Raw genomic sequence first — 20,248 nt, 5'->3', positions numbered from 1 at the left:
TCTTCTAAATGAAGTAATCAAAGATTGTAGCTTGGCTTGCTGCCCTCTTTTAGCTACAATGAGTGTCATATCCGAAGCAGACTTACAAATAATTTGATCCGGCATTCTTGATCTCAGATTGGAAATGCAGTCAATTTGAAAATCACATTTTCTCTCTCGAAATTTTATCTATCTGTACTATTATTTTCAAAGTAACAGGCAAGGAGACTATGTATAGTTAGTTTTAGTGTTTCTCTTGTACAGTATTTGGTCAGCAAGTTTCCTCTATTATTGAGGTGGGTTTTGCACATACTAATTAGGGAAAAAGAGAAACTCTGGGGGAAAAAAAGGGGAGTGCATGGGAGAAATATGAGACACTCTGAACTGGTTGTTTTTAGTTTTTAGATCTTTATTGAGGACATTTCTTCAAACATGTGGAATGACATTGGTAGCATTTGAAATGAAAGTGAGCCAAAACAAAGTGGATATAAGGGTATCATTTTTTGGTCTCCATTGTTAAAACCTGTGGCTATGTCTAGACTCGCGGCTTCTTGTGTCAGAAATATGCAAATGAGGCTAAGCGTGGAATATTGCCGAGCCTCATTTGCATACCTAATGAGCTGCCATTTTTGCAGAAGAGGCTCTTTTGCCAGAAGGAGCTGTCTATGCTGCCCCTTCTTGCGCAAAAAACCCCCTCTTGCACAATGCTGTTATTCCTGAAAATAATCGGTGTAGTAACATTGCACAAAAGGGTTTTTCCTGCACAAGAAGGGGCAGTGTAGACAGCTCCTTCTGACACAAAAGCCTCTTCTGCAAAAATGGTGGCTTATTAGGTATACAAATGAGGCTCGGCGATAGTCCATGCTTAGCCTCATTTGCATATTTCTCGCGCAAGAAGCCATGAGTGTAGACATAGCCTGTGGGTCCTGTTCCAGAGGTCCACTCAGCTTTCAATAGAATCCCCTCTTGCAGCATTGTCTGTCTGTTTATATGCTGTTTGTTGACCATTGTATGTTTGTAATACCTTTTCAAATAAAAGGTATTTGAAACAAACTTAATAGGACAAATATATTTACAGCTTTACTTTGACATGAAGATGGTATAAGCAGTCAGTATATCTATTGCAGTTTTGAGGCAGTGGCTTAAAATACAGTTCACATTTTTTAGAAGTGTCCATTAATAATAAAATAAAATGTAATGCGTGAATCTGTTCTCAGTTATTCCAGCTCACATGTGGCTAGTTTCCTAGTGAAAAGGTCTTTGTTTTGTTTTTCAAACTGCTAGCCAAACAGTCTCTGCTTGGGACCTCAAAGTTAAGCTGGGTTTTTTTATTTATTCCTTGTATATCATCACCAGTAATAAAGGGTGCTGCAGGTGAAACGGAGGCCTCATTGATTCCTGTGTACCTTCACTGCTTTCAGTAGATTTGAAGAAGTGTAACTGATTAGAAGTTAGTGAACAGTTACTGATGCACAGGAAGAAATAGAATATGATTTACTTGTTCTTAGCTGTACTGACTCTGCAGGGCTAACAAGTAAAAAGCAGTAAAGTCTTTTTTTCTTTTTTGACTAAAGTCAGCCTGTAAAATTGAATCCACATGGTGCAAATCTGTTGAGTAAAATATATTTTTATATAATCTCTTTTCAGCATAAACACTATGGCTGTCTTGTCAAAAGGGAATTCAAAATCTAATTTAATCTTATTCCATGGAGTGTGGGTGTGTGTTGTGTGTGTGTGTTTGTTTTTCAAATCTGTATATTCAGGTTTTTTGGTAAAATTTTTTTTATTAACTTTCCCAAATTCTCACTATAGGTTGAACCACTCTGGTTGGGCAATCTCTGGTCCGGCAACATTTATAGTTCAGCATGATTTTAGTTAGTGGGATGTCTACTTATCATGGGTATAGCCAAGTTTCCTGCGGTCCCATAAATTTTGTTTACAGCCACCACTCCTGGCTCTGAGTGTTCTGTGCTATTTTTTAAGCTCTAATTCACTCCTAAATGTCTTCTAAGGACCCAATAAGCAGTGACAATGTTGGTAATGTTGCTAGACAATATTGATCTCCTATGGTTTGGCAGATTCTCTTGGTTTGGCACTGGTCAGATCCCAAGTAGGGATGTTAAAAACTGTGTATTAGGGTAACCATGTAACTGCTGAAAATCTCAGCAGTTACATGGTTACCTGTACTGTGGGTTCTGCAGCATAAAGCTTATCTTTATACTGCAGAGCCCACAGGTAAGCCTCCCTGGAAGTGGGGCCATTCCCATAGAAGAGGCTTTGCTAAGTGAAAATGACACCGTTAACTGATAAGCATCCACTACTGGTTAAATGGTTAGTTGTTTACATTCAAACATCCCTAGTCCTGTGTGTGCTGGACTAGAGAGGTTCAACCTATATTAAGCAATTTACAGTTATTGGTCATATCTAATGTCAGCACTCTTTGTTACTCTTAAATGTGTTCTTAACTGAAGACTCTGTATCTGAACAGCTGATAGGTGATAGCCTGTTGGCTTGATTATCTAATCTCCAGTTTATTCTGTATTAAGGTGATGGGAAACACCACATATCTTGGTCAATTTATATAAAGAAATAAGGAATAAAGCAAAATGTTTTTCTCTTAAAAATGCTTTTGCACTGTTAACCCTCTATACCATTTAACCAGACGATGGGTGCTGCAACAACTAATTCAGGAAAACTCCTTGCCAACTCTTGTAACTAAAGGGAACTTGGGAACAGTGCCTGTGGAAAGAATTCAACGATTGGTACAGGAGGAAATGGATGTCTGCTGTGAAGCTGCTGGGAGGTATCCAAGCAACTACAATGCCTGGTCCCATCGTATTTGGATTTTGCAACATTTGGGAAAGCTGGATGTCAAGGTACAATAAAGAGTGTATAAACTGCCTGTGCAGAATGTAAATACGTTTTAAATCTGGATCCTCAAAGTGTACTGTGCTGTGGGAGAAGTGAATCATTGTCTCAGTGGTGTTGAACTGATGTTCACAATTAACGCTTTAAGAGACTAAGCATTCAAGGGTATGGACTATTCTATTGCTCTTTAGCAATGTAACTTGCATCCATCTGTAGGTACTTATATTGATAGAGAGCAGACAGGAGTCTGGGAGAGGAAGCAGAAGATGGAGCATAGATTCTCTGCTGGTATAATCTGTAAGGGTATGTCTATACTACCCTCCTAATTCGAACTAGGAGGGTAATGTAGGCATACCGCACTTGCAAATGAAGCCCGGGATTTGAATTTCCCGGGCTTCATTTGCATGAAGCCGGCCGGCGCCATTTTTAAATGCCGGCAGTTCGAACCCCGTGCCGTGCAGTTCGAATCCTCATTCCACGAGGAGTACAGCTAGTTCGGATTAGGAAGCCTAATCCGAACTAGCTACTCCGTGCCGTGTGTAGCCGCGCAGCACGGGGTTCGAACTGCCGGCATTTAAAAATGGTGCCGGCCGGCTTCATGCAAATGAAGCCCAGGAAATTCAAATCCCGGGCTTCATTTGCAAATCCGATATGCCTACATTACCCTCCTAGTTCGAATTAGGAGGGTAGTGTAGACATACCCTAAGAGACCATTAGAATAAAAGCTTCTATGCAACAGGTGTTATTCCAATACTATAATATTCCTCTTTTTTACTACCCAGTATTCTTTAATGTCATATTGTGATGTCAGAATGTGCATAGCGGACTAGTATAGGCAATTTAGAAACAGAAAAGTGGTGCTTATAAGCATTTTAATGAAATCTAAGGACACTCTTCATGCCAGTTTATCCTGTTTCTTGAATCAGCAGTGTTATCAGTTAGGCAAAACTCACTAAATGTCCTTAAATATGCCTTATCAATTTCAGCAGTCATATTGTGTGAAAATCTTCTAGTTGCATCTCAGGCATGTTCATATTGTTCATCCAAAAATGAAATATGCTCAGGGCCTGCAGGAAGGTGAAGCTGCTGACACTTGACATGATCTAAAATAAGCACAAATTTCTAATTACTTTTACCTTGTGATTTCTCAGCTGTGAGGTGAGTTCTGTGCTTTTGTTTTGCTAATGCGCTGACATTCCATAGCAGCTGTTCCTGACTCTGCATTCTTTCACTACTCTCACCCCATCTGGGTGTTTTTTTTTTTTTTTTTTTTTTAAGAGAAGAGTGCTGACTCTGTAGAACCACAAAATCTGTTCTGGGCCTATCACTCACACCTTGGGAGATCGTTTTTGCTTATACTTTTTCCTGTTTTAGATTATCACCTGAGCACATTTTTAAAGAACTGTACATATTCCGTAATCACTTGACAAGTGTGAGGTAGTCAGACAGTCCAGCAACTCTCCCATCTAACTCCCAAATAAAAGGTGGGTGTGCAAAATTCAAAACTATGGAATTCTGAGGAATTTATTCATCAGGAATTCTGTACTCTCAGACAAAAGCCCTTGATGACTGTATTATTTTGTGTGTATTTATATTTTCTATTTCCATGCAGTTAAGTGGAACACAGCCATTCTCCTATTTAATTGGTAGCAGTTGTTTGGGCATTATCTCAAGGGCTTTTGCCACTGCGAGTCCCATAGCTATAGACTATCAAAATAGGTAAAGAGGAAGACTGTAGCTTGAAACATAGCTCTCTTTGGATTTAGAAGTTGTTTGCAGCTATGTGAATTGCATTGAGCAATGGCAATTCACAAATAATTATATCCATGAAGGAAATTCAAGTCACACACTTAGCTTGTTCTTTAACTTTTTTTTGTTTTAAATTTGTTTGGAAACTCCCTAGTCCTTTTGCCTTCCATTCATCTTGGCAGCCATCCCAGTTTCCCTACTGGTCTCCTTTTGATCCGTAGGAAAGACTTTTATGCTGATCCTAGAATCCTTTGCAACAATTGCTGGTTCAGCACTTCAAAAGCATCATTGCCATGCTGCATTAGAGTGTCTGTGGGAACCAGGAAGGTTGTTCAACTTCCAGGGGAAACAAAGGAGGATTGGAGTCTCAAGACATAATCTAGGGAATATAAATACACAGAATTATAAAAAAGACATTTTACATTTGGTATATTTGTGCGTGAATAGTTAAAAAATTAATGAAAAGACAAGACAAATGAGGAAAGGGAGAAATGAGGGGGTTTTTTTTTGTTTTTTTTTTTCAAAAATCTTAAGGACCATAATTGTAGCGTTTTTTCTCTCTAATTTTGTACCTTCGGTCAGTTGAATGTGTGTAGTTCAATGTGAATACCAGTTATAATATTAAAATGTAAACCTGCCTGATTGTGACCAAAAATTAGGCCTTCGGAATTCTTCATATTGTCTTTTTACTCCCACAACTACAAGCAACTGCAGTTTTGCATCCAAGTTGAAATGCCTTTAAAAATTTACCCCAAAATTACTATTACAGACATTTATAATACTGTAAACCAGGGCTGCTCATCACGTGCCCCATGGTCAACATGCGGCCCGCAGCCTATTTGTTTGCGGCCTGCTGGTGGGAGCCAAAACAAACAAAAAAAAGTAATCAATATAATGGTGTTCTGTTGATATACATTTTAATAGTTAAATTCCTAGACTGTCATTGCTCATTAAAAGCGCTGTCATATGGGTGAAAATTGGGTGAATATTGCATTTTATTAATATCAGCAGAACTGACTTAAATGGGGCCTGGGTATTGTGTAGTCTTGCCTTAATCTTTGTATTCATGCCCATCAGTGTGAAAGAAGCTATTTGCATTTATGTTTGCATGTGTACGCAACCACACTTAAGTTGTGTCCCTCGGCATGTGCTGTGAGTATCATTGTGGCCCCTGGGGCTTCAAAGATTGAGTAGCCCTGCTGTAAACTGTTCTAGATAGCTGTTGGAATTTTTAAATTTTAAAATCTAGAATATTTTGAAGCTCATTCTAATATACTTTATTCTAGGAATGGTATAAGAAATATCTCCAAATAGAGTTTGGCCCTAAATTTAGTTGACATCTTAAAATTACAACCACGACTTCAGACTCATTCACTAAAACTAAAAAAAGTCTTTCATCCTAAAAATCTCATTTTATTAAAAAAAAAAATATCTTAGAGCTTACCCAATAACCCAACTGCAGGCTGCAAATGTTATCTGTGTGCAGGATTAAATGCTTTTGCACACATGGCTCACTATAAGAGATGGTTACTCAAATGGCTCAATCCTACAGAAGATGTGTGATTTAGATTGTGTGGACTGGCTTTGTGGTGAATTGACCTAATTAAAAAAAAAAGCCATTGTAATAGGGTGGCATTCTCTATGCAGGACTTTCGCTTGCTGACTAATTTGTTTGGTATAGAATCCTGAAATGCAGAATTCTTTTTGCTGGCTCTACATCTGGTCAGGTGAGTATTACTAGTGTCAACCTAGGATATTAAAAAGGTTGGTTTATCTCTGGGGCATAAGGAACCAAGAATAGAGGAATTCTGAGGAATAGGTTCTCAGAATAACCAAACACAGGAGAAAGCTTAAGCTAAAATTTATCTGGTGGCAGTAGTGTTTACAATAACAGAGGCAAATGCTCAGATGGGGATAAATTCACTTCACATCTGTTGTATGAATTCTTTATTTGGAGCAGAATGGAAATACCACCTATTTGTCTTACCATAGAAGATAAAAAAGAAAGCTTCCCCATCAGAACTAGTCAGTCAAGGAGCTACAGATACCTTCTCACATTTGGTTAGCTGAGGAATAACTCCTCTTTGTGGTGGATAGTAGAGGATACATTCAGCTTTTTATATCCTTAAACACAGTAGTCTTATTTGGTGATGAGACTAAACATAATCTTGGGCTTTTGTAGACAATTGGGTGGTAACAAAATAGATTGTTTAACCTTCATTAGTGCTTGAGTTAAATAGTAACTGTTGTGGAGCCTAAGATGTTCATAGAGGCAGTGGGTTTTCTAGGTAAGTGTCAGGTGGCATGAGGAACTTCAGATAAGACTTTTAATGAAAGATAAAAAAGCTCATAAAATCAGTCAAATACAATCTGCTCAACACAGGCACAAATTGCTTAAAAAGTTGTGTTTTCTTAATCAGTTTTTGAGATTGCACATGTTTTTAGCAAAAATCTTTAGAACTATAGATAACATCTGCTGGAGGCGGAGGTAGTTTTGTGGCTAAATCACAGGACAGGGAGTCTGGAGTTGTGGTTTCTATTCCTGACGCTGCCACAATTACAGTATTTTAGATATTTCTTACAATTCAATTGAAAGCCAGTCTGGAAGTTCACTAGTTAGCTGCTTTATATTATACAGTTGAGCCACTGAACACATTTATTTGTAGGGCTGTCAAATTTGTAGGCTATTTTTTTTAAATTGCAATTAATCATGAGATTAAAAATAATTGTGATTAATTGCACTATTAAACAATAATAGAATACCAATTTAAATTATAAATTTTTGAATGATTTTCTACATTTTCAAATATATTTCAGTTACACAATAATTGTCCAATTTCTCACTTTATATTAAAAATATTTGTACTGAAAAAAATTGAAAAATACTATTTCTACCTCATTAGTTTTGTAGTACAATGTCTTTATCGTGAAAGTGCAACTTAAAATGTAGAATTGGATTTTTTTTCTCAATTACCCTAAAAAATAAAACAATGTAAAATTTGAGCCTACAAGTCAAAGCATGAAAGGGCATATGAATGTTTAGCATATCTGGCCTGTAAATAGCTTGCAAAACAAATTATCACAGTACCATATGAAAGTCTGTTGTCATTTTCAGATGAGTTTGTAAATAAGAAACAGGCAAATGTAATAAATTAATTTGCCATGTTGATTGGTTGAACAAGGCGTAGGACTGAGTGGAATTTGTAAGTACTAAAGTTTTGTGTTTTGGTTTTGAGTGTAGTTATGAAAATCTAATATATAAAGGAGAATGTTTATATGTTTGTGCTCTAATAATTTGGACACTATGAGACCTACCGCAACCAAACTTTCCATGGGATAACCTTTCCTCCAGGAGAAGGTTTTAAGGTACTTTTGGACCTGTTCGGGCCTGATCTCAACCTGTAAAAATAAAAAATAACCTGCTGCGCTGCGGGGGCAGCCCTGCCCACCCTAGGTTACATGCCTGCTGCCTGTGGCCCCTAGCGCCATCCAGGACTTGCCCCACCCCCAAGCACAGAATGGCCCTGCCCCCCGTGGCTATGGTTATCAGGTAGTTTTAAAAAAAAAACGGATACACTTGATCGAGGGCAAGGGGAGGAATTGTCTGGGAGGAAGGGGGAGGAGCCAGGAAGCAGAGCTGGCGGGGGGAGTTGAGAGGGGCGGCTGGCGGGAAGCAGAGCTGGTCGGGGGAAAGGGAGAGGGGACAGCGGGACTGGCCAGGGGAGGTTGGGGGGGGGGGAGATGGTGGGAAGCAGAGCTGGTCAGGGGATAGGGGTCGGGGGCAGCAGATGGGAAGCAGAGCTGGTCGGGGGAGATTGGGAGGAGGAGAACCGGCCAGCAGGAAAGCAGGGCTGGTGGGTAGGGGCGTGGGAGAGTGAATCGGCCAGCCGGGAACAGGACCGAGCAACGCCGGGTAACTCCAGCTAGTTGTTAATAATTCCACATTTGTAAATTGTATTTTTATGATAGAGATTGCATTATAGTACTTGTATGAGGTGAACTGAAATAATATTTTAATCTTTTTTTACATTGCAATTATTTGTAATAAAAATAAAGTGAGCACTGTCTACTTCTTACTCTGTAATTGAAATGTATTTGAAAATGTAGAAAAACATCCAAAAATATTTTTAAATTGGTATTCTATTATGTGTAATTAAAACTGTGATTAATCATGTTTATTTTGTATTGATTACTTGCAATAACTGATTTAATTGGCAACTTTAATTATGTGGTTTCTATTACAATCTGTAGTCTAGTATTTATAACATTATTTTACTAGTTGAGTTTTCTTTCCAGGAACAAATTTTGTTGCTTAAATCCCTTTTAAAGAGTGATGGAGTCTACGAGTAGCTTAGTAAATGAAATATATTCAACCAGCGTCTTCTATAAAGTGTGATTTTGCTTTTTTTAAAACGAGCGACCCACCCCGCCCCCATCAACGAATCCAGGAGTCGGTGGAAGTTCCAGTGACTACTCAATTAGCTGATTAATCAAAATTTAACAGCCCTACTGCACATCAGTAACCATTGTTCTGTTAACATTCAAACAATGTCTCTTCCTTTTTGTGAAACAGCGCACTTCCCATATTTTGGCCCTCAAGACTTTTTACCATATTATGAAAGACCTTGAAAGTAACTCCATTGTTGAAATGGCAGGAGGCTTTCCATTGCAAATGCTATTTTTATGATCTGCAAGTAAGCATATCTCTCATCTGTTTCAGAATGTTTCCTCCTGAGTAAGGGGTGAAGAGAAGTCTGCTTCTGCTGAAGAGTCCAAATTTTCATTATTGAAATCCTGCACCTGATATTCTGTCCCATTGAATATCTGTCAGTGGATTTCCTCTGATCTCAATCCCGCCACAGTATCTCAGATGTTCCCTGGTAGCTGTTACTACAGGGTGATTTTATATCCTAAATTAAATAGTACTTCTTTTGGTTCTAAATTTATTGGCCATTCATTTTACTGAATAACTCAATGTTCTTTTATGATAAAAAGGACTCTTTACTATAACTTTTTATTATAACAGTCACCTCATTCAAATCTCCTGTAAGGTTTCTGACAGGCTAAGTAGTGTTTAGCTGTTCTAAGTTTCTTCATTCTATCCCAAAAAGTGCATATTTATCATACTTCAAGTTCTAACAGATGAACACAGGATGAATGTGAAGTTTTTGGAGTCATTCCTACTGTGAAGACTTTTAGTAGCTTGCCGCTCTCCCAGTAGATGGAAGCAACTCCCCTGTTAGACTAGATGTTTGTTGTTGGGGTGTTTTTTTTTTCCCCCTTTTCACTAGCCATTTTTTTTTAAAACTCTCAGTCTGTTGTCTTTATGCCCCATAAAATTTCACTCTGGTGCTAGACCTCTTCCACAGGTACTACTTTCACACCTTTGAGGAAGGTCTCTGAGATAGTCTTTCCTTCCTTTGTAGAGAGTAGAAAAGCTACAAATGTTTTTGTAGTAGTTGGTAAATAAGCAAATCTTAATTCCACAAATACAGAATTACTTGTATGGTAACAATGTTCATTTAAACATTTTTCTCTTGCCCATGAATAAGTATTCTATGTTGGAAAGTGTCTATAATAGGATGGCTCGGGGAAAGTGTTTATTTAAATGGATACTTTCATTTTTAGTATTGTTTTAAATTTACTATTTTCTTCATAGGAGGTGGTGATGGTGACAGAATTGGTGGCAAGATTAAAGGAAGGATTATTGGTGGGCAGGATTGGATAATATTGTTTCCTATAAACTCTTTATTCATATGAACTGGTTAATTTTATTAATTCTTATTTTCAGATTCTCCTTGATGAACTTTCTTCCACTAAACATTGGGTGTCCATGCATGTTTCAGACCATAGTGGATTCCACTATCGCAAGTTCTTAATAAAGTCCTTGATTAGCAGAACTGTGACCAACAATTCTATACTGGTGCAAAATCAGCTGGTAAATGAGCAAACCCCCAGTCTTCCAAAGAATGAAAAAAATGAAGTGTTTGAAGCTGCCAGTACAGAAGATCAGAGGATAGATCTTGCCCATCTTCTAGAGGAAGAGTTGGAGTTCTGCACTGATCTTATTGATACCTTCCCTGGGCATGAAACGCTGTGGTGTCACAGGTAAGAGGACTTGTCAATAAAATATCCCTTTGAATGATTTAATTGCTTTAAATCTGAATTTAAAGACCAAATTTAATTCTGATTGGACTTTGGTACCTTGTTGGAATAAGCTATCTACATCCTTCCATAGAACAGTATTATCAGGATAAAGCCTGGATGTTAGGAGATTAACTGCTTAAATTTAAAGAATAAAAGGCAAATGATCTGCATAGTCTCCAAATGTGCCTGACTAGATAAAAGAAACAGTGTAGTCAAAGACACATTCACTAAATTGGCTCAGAAATCTAACTGTAATTGAATAATTGCCCCTTTCCTTAGTTCTTGGATCCATATTTGATTCTACTCTGATCTGGGACTGTAACAGCAGTATTGTGGCACTCTGTGGTTGCTTTCCATTGATATCAATATCAAGTTTATTACATTAGAGAGAGTATTTTTATTTAAACTAATAACCCTAAACCAAATCTGGAATTGGAATAGCCAAAAGGGGTCTTCGCACATAGCATCACTATATTTTGCCTTAGGTAACAGTTGCCTTCGGAGTATTTGTACAGATGTAACTGATAGTCCTGTACTTTGAATTCAGTAAACCATTATCTTTCAAAAGAGAGAGTAGAATCCAAATTGCTCTTTCTTGGATGTGCTGGTTGGATGAGGCTAATAGTAGCAAAAAGAAACAAACTTATTTGTACATTCACTTTTTCACTTACTGAAGAAATCCAAATTACAGCTTATGGCTTCTTTGCCATTTAGTGATATGCCAGTTCGCATAGCACTGCGTGAATTCTTGGCTCCACTGACATCCATGAGAGCTTTTATGTTGACCTCAGTGGGGCCAGGAATTCACATAGTCATCATTCAGGTTATTCTGGGATTTCGCAGTGTCAACATTCAGCTTGTTCCAACACTAAGGTGCATCTACACAGCAGCGTTACCTTGGAATAACAGCAGTTATTCCAAAATAACAATGTGAGCGTCTATACAGCAGTTCCATTATTTCAAAATAAATTCAAAACAACGGACGCCTTATTCTGACTTCTGTAAACCTCATTGCATGAGGAATAACTCCTCTTCTGAAATAGCTATTTCAGATTAGCAGTATTGTGGACACTCCCACTGCTATTTCGAAATAGCTCCTCCGTAGGGTCATTCAAAGTAATTACTCCCCAGTGCCTCCTGGGGCTCTAAATTGAGGTAGGACATTCACATTAGGGAAGCCTGCCCAGACTAATGTTGAGGATTCCTTGTAGTGTAGCCGTGCTATTTCGAAATGAGCTATTTCAGAGTATTTCTTCCAGAATAGCTTATTTTGAAATAAGTATGCAGTGTAGACATATTTTAAGTGAATATAGCTGGTGAGAAATCTTGCTGATTGTTTTTTTTTTTTCTCCTCTCATCTGTAGTGCACTTCACACTTTCTGAGTTAAAAAGTTACAAAATGAAACAAGACGGGATTGAGGCACATTGGTAGTATGACGTAGGGTATGCTTCTGCTACTGATCTGTCACCTGTCATGAACAATAAAATCATGTTTTTTTAAAAAAATATTTAGTATCCCCATCAGTTAATATAAAACATCACATTGATCTTGTACAGAAAATATGGAAAATGTATTGGAGAAAACTTACTGTGTACATGTAAACATTTTTCTGAATCAAATCCTTGTGTTTGTGACAGCCTCCATCCTGATATTAAGGTCCGAGGTGGGAACCTCTGACCTGAAAATATGACTTGGTATTGCTTGAGCCAAAGAATTGTGATCCCTAGTTGAAAGTTATAAGAAATGCATATGCTCTGAGGGGCAGGCAGGCATGGAGTGCAACACACAATACATGTGCTGATCAATTGGTTACAAGTGCACACCTTCAGTGAGAATTAGTAGGCAATGCCAGTTTTAAGACTATACGGCTACGTCTACACTGGCCCCTTTTCCGAAAGGGGCATGCTAATTTTCAACTTCAGAATAGGGAAATCCGCGGGGGATTTAAATATCCCCCGCGGGGGATTTAAATAAAGATGTCCGCCGCTTTTTTCCGGCTTGGGGAAAAGCCGGAAAAAAGCGTCTAGACTGGCCCGATCCTCCGGAATAAAGCCCTATTCCGGAGGATTTCTTATTCCTGACTTCAAAGTAGGAATAAGAGATCCTCCGAATAGGGCTTTATTCCGGAGGATCGGGCCAGTCTAGACGCTTTTTTCCGGCTTTTCCCCAAGCCGGAAAAAAGCGGCGGACATCTTGATTTAAATCCCGCAGGGGATATTTAAATCCCCCGCGGATTTCCCTATTCTGAAGTTGAAAATTAGCATGCCCCTTTCGGAAAAGGGGCCAGTGTAGACGTAGCCTACTAGATTAACAGAAGTCTCCTAGAGACAAAGTCTTCTGTTTTAACCTGGGGTCTTGTGCAACATGGACAATAAAAGTACACTTCCTGGGTAATGAAAGGAAGCATGTATATCCACTTGTACTTAAGGAACCCATTCTGAATTCTCAGTGCTTGAAGTCTGTTGAACTTGTCACTCAGAATGTCAAATTCTGATGGTGATTTTAGTGCAAGGAAAGGAAATGACACTACCCACTCAGCTGACAGATGATGTCAAGTACTGTCTGTTAAATGGTAATGATTTTTGGTTACTCTTCAGATAAGTCATAGAGAAGTGAAAAGCTTCATATCTCGTTATTTAACTGGAGTCATCCCTCTTCAAAATAAGCTGATTTTTGTAGTGAGTTTTGCTCAGAGGACATGTTGAAATGTAATTTCTATTACTTTAATACCTTTAGTAGTGGCAGCTGCTTTTTTTCAATATATGACTTTTTTCTCTCCTCCCTGGTCTTCCTTTGAAGACGGCATGTGTTCTATCTTCAGCACCATTTAAGCAACAAACTTCCTCTTACAACTGTACCGTTGATCTCTGTGGACAGCAATGATGGAACTTTGAATAATTCACACCCCAGTACAGCAGTCAGTCATGTGAGTCAAGCCATGGATGTTGACGGTTTAAATGATTCAAGCAAACAAGGCTATACTCAAGAAACTAAACGCCTGAAGCGTGCCCCTACACAGGATTCTCTTGGCTTGGAAATGGAATACAGATTCATTGATAACATTTTAGCAAATTGCAGAGACGTAGAACAGGCCAGGTTTGCTACTGCCTACAGGAAATGGCTAATTTCTTTTCTAGGTCAGTGAAAGAAGTGTTGCAACCTTCAGGGTTCTCTTTTAGTGCAATATTCTCTTATCAAACACAAATGCATGTCATGGTCACAAGTGTTTGCTACCCATGTACTTCCCACCTTTCTTTATGGTCAGTGCTAAACTTCATATACAGAATAATAATCTTTTGTTTTATTTATTAAAAAATCGGGCATACCTTTTTATTAAGCAAATTTAGTTTTACTTAAACTTTACACAATTTATATTTTTACTTGTCAGACTTCATACATATCATTGTCCTACTTAAATCTTTTTTTAATCCTAACATGGCTATGAACCATAGGGCTTTACAGAAAAAAGTTTAAAATTATTTTGGCCCAAATGGAATGTCTGGAAAACTAATAGGTGGATCTGTTGTTGTAACATGAACCATCTTCCAAATTATTCTTTATAATAGTGAATGTTGGTAATTACTCTTAAAGTTGGTGGAGTCATCTTTTTCAATCATAGCTCTTCTGAATTGCTGTGTAGCAAAGATCAAGCTGCACTTTTCCTGTCTTTAGTTCCCCTTTTTCATTATTTGTAAGGGCACATATTTCTACAGTACTGGAATTGTGCTTTTTGTTTATTGTCTGTGGCATTTTATTTGCCTTCCACATCTATTGTACATGATTGATATCAAAGCCTACAAAATTGACCTTGTCAAGTCAAATACTTACTGGTAGATGCAGGAAAATGAACCATGTTTCACAAATGTAGTGAAGAAGTATGGTTAAATGTGCGGCATTTGTAGGCAGAGTTCTTTCTTTTATGTCATACTTGTCATTTTTTGCCTCCAATAAGCCAGAGTTAAGACACTTTATTTAAATTTCTGAATGTATTAGGTACACTACAGAGTTCTACAAAGCCCACTAAACAGTACATGTTAGTTTTTCTATAGCTTTTTAAGGACATATGAGTATCTTAGATGATGGGATAAAAAAAGGAGTTATGCTGACAGTTCTGAATACTGTTTAAAATATGTGGTGTCTTCCCCTCCATGCCTGTGTGTGTTGCTTCCTCCCACTAAGCAGGGCATCAATTTCTTTTTTTTTTCTCTGTCAATGAAACTTTTCTCATCCAACCCTCAAGCATCTGTGTGCTGGATGGACAAGTTACACAGTTTTAGGTTATTTTTCATCTTAATTTTCCTTTCGGCTACCAGTGCAGGTATGTATTAATACTTGTACTGGCATTTTTATCAGAACTTTAATCTATATGAGGGACTTCTGTACCCATGCAGTAGCATCTGTGTAGTCGTGCAAGTACAAATCCCTCATGTAGAAGCATTGTGTCACTCTAAAGCGAGCCTTGCACTAAGGCAACTTTTACCATTGTTGCAAACAGAACAAACTAGCTGAGAGGAACCAGAGCTTCAGGAGAGCTCCTTTGCCACAATCCTTTGCACCATGTGCTTCCCCGATATGCTCAGTGTCATGCTGCTGCATTTGCTGCTCAGAGTACTATGGGCAGTAGAAAGGCACTGGAAATACATGTGATTCCTATAATCCCAAGTCCCTTTAAGAATCTTCTGTTACTAGAGTTTCTCGTGCATGTCAAGGGGAAAACCAATCTCTTGTATGGCTTTAGCAATGTGGTTGAATTTAACAGTCTTCTGGGAAAAGAGCAACCAGTGGGGTCATTCAGGAAACAGCCATCATAGGTTCAACAGAGTCTCTAAATTTAAACTCCCCCCTTAGATTTTTAACTCTGCAAAGATGGCTGCCTCCTGTCACTTGGCATTTCTTCTCATAGCTCTTCAGTGGCTACAATGAGTTCATAGAAATACTTCTAATTGTATGTACTTCCTGGTGATTGCTGGAAGCCTAGAAGTGTGAAAATACCTAATTTTGTGTCTTATCGGTTCAAAGTTTACCTTTTTTAATATAAAGGTATTGGAGGAGGGAGAAAAGTGAAGATAATTTGTGCCTTGTGAAGTAGGAAATTATTATATGAGGGAGTTGAGAGAGGGAGTCCCCTCTTCTGCTTGTACCCTAGTGCAAGTTCTTTGTTTTGGGGGAGAGAGATTGTCAAGAGTGGGTGGTAGAACAAGAGTTGAAATTCATTATTTTTTACTGGACTTTTAGACTGAAGTCTCAATTAGCTCCCTAGAGCTGTATAGTAGAAATATTCTGATATTGAATTTGACAGCCCTTCCATCATCATAAACATGTAGGGTCAAATTCTGTCCTTTCATACATATGTACAACTTCTTTTGTTGTCACTGGGAATTAAGCATGTGTGTAGGAAGACACACACAAACCAAAAATACATTTTAAGACCTGATATGCATTTTCATACTGTAAAGATGTCCTAATAGGTTTCAGAAAGTGAAAGTCTGATTTCCACAATTGCTATAAAATTTCAAAGAAAACAATTACATTAGTAAATAAAATACTCCTTTCCTGCAGGTTTGCATTACCCAAACCTTGCATCATTGAAGACTCAACATTGTGGGAATCTATAAGCAAAATAGAAATTTTGATAGAAATGAACAAACTAAATGAACAGAATTGCCAGGGAAAACAGTATATTTTTAAAAATTATTTTAATCTTAAAGATCTATGGGGGTGGTAAAAAAGAAAAGGAAATAGTCTTTTTAATAAAATTTCAGACGTCAGTGCCCATTAGCCTTTTATCTGAAGTGATTAATATAATTCTTTGGGAGTACTGTATATCTTCAAATTTAGAGTTTTATGATGACTTGTAACCATGATCTTTCACAGACATGACTACTTAGTTTTAATTTGGCTAGTTTCTTTAAAGTCCCAATTTGGGGAAGGAGGTACATAATAAATAGTAGTAAAAATTTAGATGCATACCATTGGTAATTAAGATGCATAAAAGTTGCTGAGCACATCTCCTCAGTATTAAGTAACACTGTATTTGGCATTTACTGTTTCATAGGTCAGAACATTCTAACTCCATAATTAAATGGAGGTTGTGCTGGATGAATCATCTGACTGCAGACATGCAGCACCAAACATTCATTTTTATGATTCTTTTTTGAAAGGCAATATAGATATAAATCAGGCTTTATCCAGCACTAAACTGTCTGGGTCCTTTTTAAGGTTCAGTATCTGTTAACTCTCTGTCCTTTATTATATTGTATGGCATTTACATCGGTGCAGACATTTTTCATGTGCTGACTCGGTCTTATAGTAACATCTTTGCACTGGAAATGAATCGAAGTCTTTGAACAATGAATGTCATTTGGAATTCCAAAAGTAGTTAGTTGTATTTTCAATCAAGTCAGAATGAACAATCACATTTTTAAAATGATGGATAGTGCAGTATTGCCTAGTATTGCATCAGCAATTGGTTTTTCATCTTATGTGGTGAAGTCAGTAGGGCAAAACATACAGTGCATCCAAGATGACTGTAGTGATGGATGACTACAATGCTTGGCTGAATGCTTAGTCTTTAAAATATGTTCATTGTTTTAATACGAGAAAATTGAATTGTCAGTTGAATGAGTAATTTATTACTAGTTAAAAGAGCATAGTGATTCTGTTTAACTGAAATTAGCTTAAGCATTTCAGTGTCTTGTGTTTACTTTAGATATTATGTATGAGTCCTTTTGTACTCTTCACCTTGAAGTAGGTAATTTTAATGAGTCTTTGAACAGTACTGCATAATATTCACAACCAGAATTCAAAGGATCTCGAAAGGGCCTTTTCTGCTCAATCAAACCCCGCTATCAAATCTCATAAGAAGGCTTATTTTAAAAATGAACCAAATACAGCAATTGTGGAATACTGAAACATTTTGGGCTACAGGGATTTTATTATTTAAACTTCTGGATGAGGCTCCCCCACATCCCCTCTATAAACCTGTATTGCAGCTTCCAAGGTACAGAAGTGATACTGAGCTTTTTGGTCCTTTATACTATTATTTAAAAAATAAGCTGGCAAACTCAGTCTTCTGCAGCTGTGATTTTCAACTTTTTTGTATAGGTGAACCCTTTCACACAGCAAGCCTGTGATTGTGGCCCTCCACTTTTATAAATTAAAAATGGTGGGGGTGGTAATTTAATTTATCAGGGGCTCTGGGCGCTCAGCCTCCCAGAATTGACAATTAACAATCTCCATGTAACCACCTCGTGACCCCCAGTCTGAGAATACCTGTTCTACAGAGATCTTGAAATCAAAGGTAGATGGTAGCTACATGTGTACTGGTTCCCCTCTGTTTTGATGTTTTCTTGTCAGCTTTGATGTTGTGCTTCTTTATATATCATTTGAAAATGTTCTTAAGATGCAGCTTAGTAACAAAAGAAGACCATTGTATTCTCTACCGTGTTTTTACTTCTCTTTCCCATTGTACTCAGAGAATGGTTCTTTCTGAACTGCTAGTCCTCTTTCCCCATCTAACAAAGAATGTGATGAAGCTATGGGGAGGTGGCCTCATTTAACCTAAGGATACTTTGACTACCTCCCAAAAATGCTGTGATATAGTGCCCTTAACTTTAGTGGAATTCATCAGGTTCATTCACAATCTCAGGCTAAGCCCAAATCGCAAAAGCTTTTCTCAGTAAGGCCATATAGAAACAAATCTAGAGGAAATAAAATAAAATAAAAACATAGCCTCACCAACTACTTCCTCTGACAGAACGTTGTATTGGAAGAAACTTGTGCTTCCAAGAAAATTCTTTGTTTGTCAGTTTATGCTTTCAAAATGTTAATATGCTCAATGATTATAAACTGGATATTTCCTTGTGGCTTTTACTTGGTGTGTAATGTTACTTCTCAGGGCAGAGATTATTTTAGTGAATTAGGGTGAATTTTTACAATGTATAGTCAATGGCTTTAAAAAACATAAGTAATAAATCTATAATGGGCTCTTAAAATGTTTAGTCTAGAATAGTATTGTGTATATAGTCACTAACTAAAACTGTAGCTATTTACTTGCTTTAGGCCAGCCTTTTTCCCACTTGTCCCCAATACTCACTTTCTATACACAAACTTTACTCCGAATCTTAAATTTCTCTATAGTGATATAGGGGCCGGATCCTGAAAGTCGCTGGATACCTTTTGGATACCTCCCAAGTGCATCCATGGTCATGTCCCATCGATGTGACTGGGAATTGAAGGCACTCAGCACCTCACAGAGCCAGGCTTTAGCATACCAGGAGAAATGTATCTATTTTGTATTTGTTGACACATGATATATTTTTTAATTTTCCAAACCATGCTTTGAGTCTGAACACTAGAATCAAACCTCTTTTTCTGAGGCAGAAGGTTTTTATTCATCAGTGTATGTATCCTACAGCTTGACTAAAGAGCAGAACTCTTGACTGAAGAGTTTTTATTCAAGCGTTCTTCTGTGTACTGTCTGGAACTTGTTCATAAGACTAGTAAATACATGTTGTTGTTTTTTAAAGAAACACTAACATATCTATATGTTGTGCACATTGAATATTCAAGTGGAAGATGATTATGATGAAGCAAGAGAGGTTTTATTGGGAAGACTTAACATTTCACAGAAGATGTGAATAAAGTTGACACCTAGATACTACAGAATGGTTTCTTATACATACACATTATGAATGGATAAATCTATAGTATAGAGTCTCATTATCTAGTATTGCAAGTGTCATTTGTGATATAAAATATCAGAAGAAAATGTTTCTTACAGGGCAAAATACACCTACTGTGATCATTTCCCTTTGTTCAGGTTTTTACTTTGTGAATTGGCTACGTTTATTGCAGTGTTCTCATTTTGTAGCAGTGTGCTTGGTAATGTTGAAATATAATAGAAAAATTGGAGAATCGTTAAGATAGTATTGGAATCCATGGTACTGGAAATATTTAAGTCAGTATTGTAGTATCCATGTGAACCAATGAGCATTGTATAATTTCATAAAGCCATCACTTTAATCTAAATTTTTTTAGCTTAATTAGGAGAGAGAGATACCGTATTTTCCGGCGTATAAGGCGACTGGGCGTATAAGACGACCCCCTAATTTTCTAGTTAAAAGATAGATTTTCGTCTTATACTCGCCGTATAAGACTACCCCCCCTTAAGAGGCCAACCAGCAGCTCTCCTCCGCCTCCCCGGCTTTGCTCCCGGTGTTCCTGGTCTGCTGGAGACGGTCCCCAGCAGACCAGGGGCACCAGGAGTAAAGCCGCAGCCGTGGCGGGGTCCCGCGCCTCTGAGGCTTTGCCAGAGCAAAGCCTCAGAGGCGCGGGACCCCTCCGCCTCCCCGGCTTTGCTCCCGGTGTCCCTGGTCTGCTGGAGACGGTCTCCAGCAGACCAGGGACACCGGGAGCAAAGCCTCTGAGGATGCCGGTAGCGGGACAGCCGTGGCGCGCCTGGGCTGCCCCGCTGCCCGAGCCCCTCCGCGGCTTTGCTCCGCG

General features: G+C 38.1%; 1 protein-coding gene across 2 annotated transcripts in view; it reads left to right on the top strand.

The window, feature by feature from the left end:
• PTAR1 (protein prenyltransferase alpha subunit repeat containing 1) overlaps positions 1-20,029 on the top strand; it is a 54,066-nt gene extending 34,037 nt beyond the window's left edge. The window contains exons 5-8 of one of the 2 annotated variants that reach the window (XM_089779231.1): positions 2,642-2,855; positions 10,388-10,704; positions 13,544-13,881; positions 18,884-20,027. In XM_089779231.1, the coding sequence (XP_089635357.1) occupies positions 2,642-2,855; positions 10,388-10,704; positions 13,544-13,881; positions 18,884-18,891 (877 nt within the window). In that variant the 3' untranslated portion in view covers positions 18,892-20,027. Of the gene's footprint in view, positions 1-2,641; positions 2,856-10,387; positions 10,705-13,543 lie in introns of both variants that reach the window. The other variant, XM_075931698.2, reaches the window with a different exon arrangement.
• The last annotated feature ends 219 nt before the right edge of the window (positions 20,030-20,248 follow it).

The sequence above is a fragment of the Pelodiscus sinensis genome, chromosome 6, assembly GCF_052426305.1.
Source record: "Pelodiscus sinensis isolate ZL-2025 chromosome 6, ASM5242630v1, whole genome shotgun sequence".
Classification (NCBI taxonomy): domain Eukaryota; kingdom Metazoa; phylum Chordata; order Testudines; family Trionychidae; genus Pelodiscus; species Pelodiscus sinensis.
Note: the sequence above shows the minus strand (reverse complement) of the source record. Positions and strands in the feature narration are given on the sequence as shown.